The following is an 8,651-nucleotide window of genomic DNA, read 5'->3' on the forward strand; positions in this document are numbered from 1 at the left end:
GGCCGAGCACAGGGGTACAATCCCCCCCCTGCTCCTGCTGGTCACACTATTGCTAATACGAGCCAGGATGCCGTTGCCCTTCTTGGCCACCTGGGCACCCTGCTGGCTCATCTCCAGCCGCCTGGTACAAAGTCTCCTCCCGCAGCCCTGGGTGGCAGCGGGCACCTCTGGGTGTGTGTCTGGGGCTAAAGACAGAGGCACAGGGACGATGTGCAGACCTTGTTGGAAGTGTCCGTCACCAAAAGCCGCTGCTGGCCCACCTACCTTGCCTCACAGAACTTTTTTGTCAGCCTGGGCCGGTCCTGAGCCCGCCGGTGCCGGAACCAGGTCTGCACCTTTTTGACGGGCAGGTCACTTTGCTTGGCCAGTGAAATCAGGTCCCCCTAGAAAACAGAGCAGGGGAGAAGGATGTGTCCTGCCCAAGGCTGCTTGTGGGTGGAAGAGCTGCATTTCTGCACGTGCCTCTACTGCTGCGGGTCCACACTTCCCCAAAGAATATCCTTCTTTGGAAAAGAAATCAGCTCTGCCGGCATTTGTGAGCTCTCAAATACTTTTGGCCATTATAAAACTCCAATTCAGCCCTACTTAAATGCAGGTTTGGAAGTAAGCACAGGCTGTCCCTGGTTATAGCTTGCCAGTGGTACACAGTGGGATTCAGTATCTTTGCTATAAAAATCCAAATACATTTTTTCCATCTCTGGTGGTCAGAAGTAACTGCTTTGCCCATGAGGCTGGTTTGATTGGGCTGGGGTATCTGTTGCTCGCCCAGGCTCGTGGCACACGGGGACACTCACCTCCTTTGGGGTCCTGCCCAGCAGAACGTAGAAGCCTTCCAGCGTGGCGTTGGGCTGAACTCTGGGCCTCAGCTTGTCCCTCACACCCAACCTCCTGCCCAAGGGCAGAGCTACGGTTCTGCAAGAGGAAAGAGAGTTCAGCCACGAGAGGACGCGTGTCCCTGCGCTGTGAGCCAGGGTCAGCCAACAGCAAGATCCTGCCGGCATCATATCCTGTGCGTGGCTGCACCGCACCAGCACCCAACGTGGCTCCGGGTGCTCACAGCCCCAGCCCGAGGGGTCTGGCACTGCCCCAGGTACACATGCACAGACCAAGGGACCCAGTACTGCTCCAGCGGCACGCGTCCGTGCCCTGTCCCTCCATCAGGTCAATGCTCTTTCTCAAGAGAAGCGTAAAAGCACCAAAGCGACGGTGAGGAATGCTGGACGTGCAGTGAAGAGAACAGTAACAACTGCACAGTAAGCAATAATTAATTTTTCTGCTGAGGCCCCGAGACGCCTTGCATTTCTCTGTGTCGGAGTGCATACTGGTCCCCTTTCCATTCCCTAGCAGTCCAGATCATGCTGTGAAACCAGGCTCTAAGTGTCCCAGTGTCTCGTGCTCTGTGCCCAGGGTACCCGACCAGCAGCTGCAGCGGGAGGCGAGGGCAGAGCCAGTGGGGATATGCTGGGTCCTACGGGAAACCCCAGCAAGGCAAGTGGGAGGCACTCTTTTCTAAAATCTTGTTTCTAGGAAGCCAGGCAAGTGGTGTGAGCAAAACGGTCCCACAGTAAGCTCCAGAAGCTGGGATAATCCCCTCCCTTTGCCTCTGTGCCAAGACTTGGGTCTCATGTAGCACCTTTGGGAGCATCCCCTAGGATCCAGCTGAGCTGGGGGCTCCCAACACTGATGTACCCAGCACATCCATTCTCTGCCTTGCAAGCTGCCCCTTGGCCTCTCCCCAGAGGGACTCTGCACCCACAGCTGATGTGGGACCGAGTGACAGGCTTGTCCTTCCACACCTGCTGGTACGAGAGAGAGGGCAAAGAGCTGCCACAAGAGGTGGAGAGATTCTGTATTGCGGGGGACAAACCCCTGTCCACTTTGTAGTGGTCAGGAGGTGGGTAAAGATTAGCCTGGAGCAACCCTGCAAAACCCTGGTGGCAACCAGCACGGGAGGGAGCAGATTTGCTGCACTCACCTTTCAAAGATGCATCGGATGACGATCAAGAGCAGGGCACCAGGGATGCAGAACAAGAGGTCCTGAGGCTGTGGGTAGTGTATGTCTGCAGACTCTTTCATGTCTTCCCAGGTAGCTCCAGGCGGCAGCCAGTGTTCATGGTGCCAGAACCCCTCGGACAGCCCCATCCTGGCTGAGACGGTGGGCACAGAAAGCAGAGCTCCAGGACTGAGCAAGCAGGCGGCAACAGGGCACACAGTTCGCTCCGGAACCAGGGCTCCCAGCTCAAGAGCTCATCGTTCACGCTCCCCACCTCTCCCTTGATCCTGGGAGTATGACTTCAGAGCAGCTGCAATAGCACCGCTTGTCCTGACCTGCCCATGAGCTTGAAGGTGGGGTAAGATGTCCCAGTACAAGAAAGTAACTCAGTGGGTGTCAGGGAGGTGGGGAACTTCAGTCACACTCTGCTGCACACGTGACTAAGTGCCCCTCTGGTGACAATAACAGCAGTGGCTTCTCTCTTCCACCCTCCTCTTTCTATCAGCCTTTTCCTTCTCAGGCTGCTTCTCACCTACTAATCAGCTCTGACACCTGGCAGAGGGTGTGGACGGAGGCCTCAGGTGAGACTGGCCACAGCCATTAAGATCTTTTGGCACCCTCAGGGCCCCAGCAGTCTCGGCTGAGGTTCCTCCATCCTGCCCAGCAACATCCCACACCCTGTTTGCACTTTGAACAATCACACACTGAGCACTGTTGATACGCGGCTCCCCAAAACTACTCTGAAGCGCTAACTTTAGAATCAGTTTGGCTGCTCTTAACATCACAATATTATGTTCATATGCTCTTCTACAAATTCCATCACTTATGACTTTTATCACACTGGTCTCAGCAGGATGTCGGGTATTGGACCTTCTCTCAGCTTCTAAGCAGGGACCTCCTGTGCAGGCAGCTCACGGCATTTTTTGGCTCTAGCCCGATCTTGTCTCGGCGTTCATGCTATATTCCTCGATTATCTGTGACTCCTGTTTCAGAGATCAGTACGGCCTTTCAAGTTGTTTCTCAAGATATTTCTTGGCATGTTCACATTTATCTGCTGAAGTTACAGGCGCTTTCCACCTCGCCGATCTTAGGGATGCCCTTACCTGCAGGCTCTGTGTCTGTTGTATACATGCAAGTGAGAAAAGTGATGTCTTCAGAATGTAGCCATCCAAGATCCCCTTGGGTGCACGTGTCTGAACGGAAAAACGTGGTGGACGTGCATCTCTGATGTTTCCTAAGAGTACGCAGGGGGAAGGGAATAACTGGGCCAAACTGCTCTGGAAGCAGATCCAAACCAGCACTAGATGTCCACGTCTGCTGGAGTCAGCAGATTCACACCAGCCCCAGTTTTGGGCTAGCATGGCCAGATCTCACCATGGAGGCGACGCGTTGCCAGTCCTTGACTCACCCACCGCACATCCGCCCGGCAGCACCACTGAACATCCTTTTTCTCGTAGCTCACCTGGAGCCGGACACCTCACCTCCCACAGCTGCTTGCTAACATTACGAGATGCACGCACCGCATGATGCACACCTTCTCTGCACACGGGGTGATAAAAATACAGGGGAAATAGATTCAGATGCCAGTGCTGTGCCCAGCGCTCCCTCTGACCTGCTGGTTTTTCAGCAAAGTGACAGCCTTGCTGCAAGTTCCCTACAAGAGCCTCTCTCTGCTGGGGCTATGATACCCCTAGTGTGGAGGGACTTGATACACTACATCCATAAATACTATCACAGCACTCAAAAAGCTTCCCAGCACTGGAGCAGTAAAGAGAGGAGGTGGAACAATATGGGGACGAAGCTGATTACACACAGAGCTGCTTTACGCCATGGCAAGTCAATGGTAAGAGCACAAATTTGGCAGCTGATCTGCCCCAGTGACTCATGACTGTCACGCTCAGCTCCCTGGGCTAAAAGCACCACTCTAGCTCTCAATCAAGTCCAACAGCTCTCCTGAATCACTGATGTTCCCTTTGACAAGAACCAGATTTGCCTCATAATTAGCTTATCTCAATCTTCAGGGGGACAGCAAAGCCCCGAGGATAAAATTCATCAGGCATCAACATAGGTCTGCACTGGCTCCACAGCGTGTTGTGCAGTCTCTGGGAAGTACCCGTGTGATTTTACAACAGGGACCTTCCCCAGCCTTCTAAAACTTCATGGAAAACAACAGACATTAATTTCCTTCCTCCTATCCCTGCAAGTCCAAGCATCTCCCTGGTGCAGCAGCCTTGGACTTTGCCACTGCCCCGGCAGTTTGCAATAACCCGGCCGGCCCCTCGCTCCAGGGTGGGCATCGCCAAAGCGCCTCTTGGTCCAGGGCCAAGCGCAGCTTTACCAGTCAGGAGACAAATCAGGCAGCCGAGTTCTCTGCTGGCGTGACCCAGTACGGCTGCAGGTCCTGGGTTTGCATGTCCTGGGTTTGCACCGACCTTGGCGAGAGCACCCACATGTGTCTCCTCATCTCACCCGTGAGGTGCGACCAGCCAGGCTACCTCCTGCTGGCTGAAGAAGTAGAAAAGAGCCCAGACAACCAAACCTTTCAAAAGTAATTTATAAAGAACGTTTACAATCAGTAGTACAAAATGATAAACAACCATCTCTCCCAAATGCATCACCTGCAGAGGAGTGGCAAGATTGCAGACCCAGATTAAGGAAAGAGGACAGCTGACAGAACGTGCTTTGAGCTCGGAATTAGCTCCAGGTTTCTGAGACAAACTACCTTCAGCAAATACAGATTTAAATCCAGTGCAGGAACAGGTGCTCTCTTCCCAGAGAATGTTACTGTCCTGGAATCACTCGTGCTGGAACCACTTTTTCCCCTCTGAAATTCTTCAATGTATTTTGACCGAAACTTAAGACGAGCACACACAAGCTCAGATCCAAGCGCTCTCAGTCACATCTCAGGCAAATGGAGGGGATTACTGAAAACCCTGTTGTGCTCTGCTGTCACTTGCCTTTTAACTTTAAACATGTAGAGCACTTCCTCAAAGGCACTTCCTTGGTCCATATGCCCCCCCAGTTAGCACTGGTCCTTACTGGGCACACAGAGGGAAGTGTCTGCATGGCCTTGGTGAGTCCCTGCACCCAACACTGTCATTCTGGTAATACTCTGGTGTCCAAGATTGTTCTATAAAGCAGAAACTCATGTTATACTAATTTAACTCTTTCACGGGATTACAGAATGCGAAGTTTAAGACTACACAGGATATAAGATACAGGACATCGAAACAAACTGAATCAGAATTGCATCATGACTTCACGGACTCTTGCTTTACACTTGCTATTTTTGACACACCTAGGCAAAGGCCCTAGAGTTAGAAGGCCACGTTAAAGCATTATTCCATCAGGTTCAATCCTTTTTCCTCTGAGGATAGGGGGAATTATTCCCTTCTCACCATGGGCTGACTCTGTGAACGTTTCCCACTGTGTCAATCACACCAGGTGAAAACATGAGCGCTTAATCAGTGTTGTCTTCTAGTTTCGTGTCACCTCCCTTCTTACCACATTTCCTTCCAAGACAGGTTTAAAGGATCACCTGACAGTTGAGACACAGCTGCCTGGATTTTCCGGCTCCTGCAACTACAATTTGGGAGGGTACTCTCTCCAATCTGGGCTTTGGAGCACCTTTGTGCCAATAAACCGACAAGAGAAGGGACCGAGATGCACAGTGTTACAAAACCAGTCAGGTGGCACACAGTATCATTTCCTTCAAGAAGAAAATGTTTTCTCCTATGTCTTTCCAAAACTTTCATTCCATTATGCTCAGTTTTAATTTTCTGAGTGTATATGGGGCACCGTCTTCTTGAGAAAGGTGTCCCCACATTAAGATTTAGAGTCTCACACTTGTTAGCCAAAATCCTGAGTGGCAACAGGCCAGGGCCTCCAGAACAGATTCCTATGAAACATTAGGTGTTAAGACTCAACATTGCTAGAGTTTATTCCCTCCCCTTTTTTTTTTAAGGTATTTTTCAAGATTAAAACATTTAACAACAACTATGGCACAGTCTAATACAAGTCAAACCACTTTGATCCCTTTCTATCTGCTTCAAGCTTATGAACTATAGTAAGTTTTTATTGAAGAAAGACCAAAAACTTCCTTCAAATATCACTGACTATGAACACTTAGTTTATGGGAAGCAGGAATTCAGCTATGATACTGCAGTTGCACTCCATTTTATCTACACAAAGAGCAAATCTGTTTCTATAGACTGGATTCATGAAAGACCAGAAGTGCGTGAAGAGCCGCTATCTCTCCTTGACGTGGCCGTTGGTGAGCTGGGTTCTGTTGTTCAGTGGCTCAGACCCATTCCTCTGGATACAATTGTTACTTGTGACGTCACTGAAATACGTGATCCCATTTTTCTCCTTCTCCCTAACCTTTTCTCTTTCTTCATCCTTGTCACTTTCTTCCGTGTCACTCCTCATGTCCTTTTCCATCTACGGAAACATGTAAAGGAGAAGGAACACAGACACAGAAGTTTGCAAAAGAAGCAGCGCGAGCTAAACCTTCACCTCCTCCTGCAGCCGCTCGCCCTCAGCACGCAGCTCTGCCGTGTCCTTTCAGCTTTTACAGCACCTTTGGAGATGAGACTCTCCCTGTCTCTTTGATTTCAGTCTCAGTGGAATTTTGCTGTGGTCCTGATAAACCTTAGGAACTACCGTACAGGTTGAGAAGGAGCACCAAACCACAGCAGCCCAGGACTGAGGACAACCGTGTGAGACCGAAGAGATCACCAGCGTGGGGAAGAAGGATGGGGGGAGACAGCTCATCGAGCCCTTTCACATTTTCCAAGAGTGACAAGGAGAGAGCTTCTGACCACGTTTGGCCTGGGTGGCTGGAGGCTGAGCACACCGCTTTGGACAGTCTGAAAGCATTGCTTTCAACCAAACCAACGGCTCAGCACAAAGCCGCTCAATTCTGATTATGTTCAGTTTTCTGTTCAGTTTTGTCTTCTCGCTGTTGACTGAGAGATCTGTAATCCACGTCTGTAAATATTTAATTCATTGCCTTAAAATGAAGGCAAAGAAGAAACTATGTAATAAAATGAGAGCTTAGGAAAAGCAGCCTCGCTGGCTTCCCAGGCTGTTTCTACTCTGCAATACAAGATGCCAAAACTGGGGACGCATTCCTAGCATCACTCCTTGATGGAAAGGGTGCTCTGAGGGAAAGTAGCAAAAACTTTCCATGACCTGAGCTTTGGAAACTTCTCAGGGACATGCCAGTTGCTACACAGACACCTGTAGTCTCCACGTATTCTGTTCTTCTGGGGATATCTCTTGGATCACATGAAGGAGTCTGTTTGGCCTGCTGCTCTGTCTAGAGATGACTACACTCAAATACAGGCAGGATTCCTGAGAATCTAAACTTGAACTGAATTCAGACAACGTGAGTAGGAGATGCTACGTTCTGTGAACAACCTGGACCTCGTGTCGTGGAGCTGGCAGCTCAGGAACTATGCAGGAGTACTGATCTGCAGCGTAAGGTCAAATGGTAACCAACGGTCCACAGGATGTGGCTGGTGCCTTAAACCCAGCAAGATTCACAAAGGAACTACGGAGCTGCTTGAATGACAGCGATGTGTCTGAGGCTGCATGTATGAGGGGATGAAACTCATACTTCAGGATTTAGGCTGAGTTCTCATTACGGGAGGTTAGGGGACATCGTGTGAGAAGGTTGTGCAGATAATCCTGCAGCCGGTGAGGAAAACTGTGGAGATCAGAAAGGCCCAGGAGAAGAATGTGAACTTCTGAATGGAGCAAGAATTTCATGGCTCTCAAGTAAGAATGTCCTGTATTCTTGCTGATACTGCTTTGGGCTACCAAACGTCATCACTGAAACAGATCTGTTCAGCCTGATTTTTCTTTGCTATTCACGACTCAATATGGAAAGCTCTCAAATATATTTTTGCATAAAATGTGGCAGATGATTTTTAGGCAAAATAGGAAACATTCTGGGTATGTTTCAGTATTTTTCTCCCTGGTGGTTCATTTCTTTCTAATAAGCCTTTTTATTACCTCAGCATTTTACACTGTAATTCAGCCCACACTAGAATTAGGACAACAATAAAAGGGCATCTTCAGCTGCATCTTCATTTTCCACCCTGCTAAGTTTGTTTCCTAATTCGCAAGTAATTTCCTCCGTGCTACCTTAAGGGAAGGCAGATCAAGAAAACGAGGACAATATGGATGAAGTCTTTGATTTCGGGAAGAATTTCATGCTGAGCAGCAGTTTGGTCTCGCAGCAAATACCACACTCAGAAAGCGTGGGATGCATTTCACTTTAGTTTAAACACTCGCAACTCAGACATTCACCCCCGGTTGCTCTGTGACTGAGGGAGATGAACAGCACTACCCGTGCAATCCGGAATGGATTCTGCTTTGGGCATGCCTGCTGCTACAAAAAGAGTTCAGGTATCTAGTTTAGACAGAAATATCTACTCTGTGGACATCTGCAGCTCTGCTCGTGAAGTTCACCTGAAAGAAATGCAAAGTCCTGCAGCTGGGAAGGAATAGTAACTCCCCGCACCAGTGCATGCTGAGGGACACTAAGCTGGAAAGCAGCTCGGCAGAAAAGGACCTGGAGGAGCTGGTGGACACCAAGTCGAACACGGGACAGCAACGTGCCCTCGCCCTTCCCGGGCTGCATCCGGAGAAG

At 49.9% G+C, this 8,651-nt stretch overlaps 2 protein-coding genes across 2 annotated transcripts in view; both read right to left on the bottom strand.

The window, feature by feature from the left end:
• LOC104278881 (ceramide synthase 4-like) overlaps positions 1-2,142 on the bottom strand; it is a 9,825-nt gene extending 7,683 nt beyond the window's left edge. The window contains exons 1-3 of the mRNA XM_009876031.1: positions 1,976-2,142; positions 795-912; positions 265-383 (exon numbers count right to left, since the gene is read on the bottom strand). Coding sequence (XP_009874333.1) covers positions 265-383; positions 795-912; positions 1,976-2,142 — 404 coding nt within the window. The remainder of the gene's footprint in view (positions 1-264; positions 384-794; positions 913-1,975) is intronic.
• A 3,962-nt stretch (positions 2,143-6,104) lies between these two features.
• LOC104278632 (ceramide synthase 4-like) overlaps positions 6,105-8,651 on the bottom strand; it is a 19,571-nt gene continuing 17,024 nt past the window's right edge. The window contains exon 10 of the mRNA XM_009875695.1: positions 6,105-6,433. Within this exon, the coding sequence (XP_009873997.1) occupies positions 6,242-6,433 (192 nt within the window). The 3' untranslated portion in view covers positions 6,105-6,241. The remainder of the gene's footprint in view (positions 6,434-8,651) is intronic.

Source organism: Apaloderma vittatum, unplaced genomic scaffold (genome assembly GCF_000703405.1).
Source record: "Apaloderma vittatum isolate BGI_N311 unplaced genomic scaffold, ASM70340v1 scaffold12700, whole genome shotgun sequence".
Taxonomy (NCBI): domain Eukaryota; kingdom Metazoa; phylum Chordata; class Aves; order Trogoniformes; family Trogonidae; genus Apaloderma; species Apaloderma vittatum.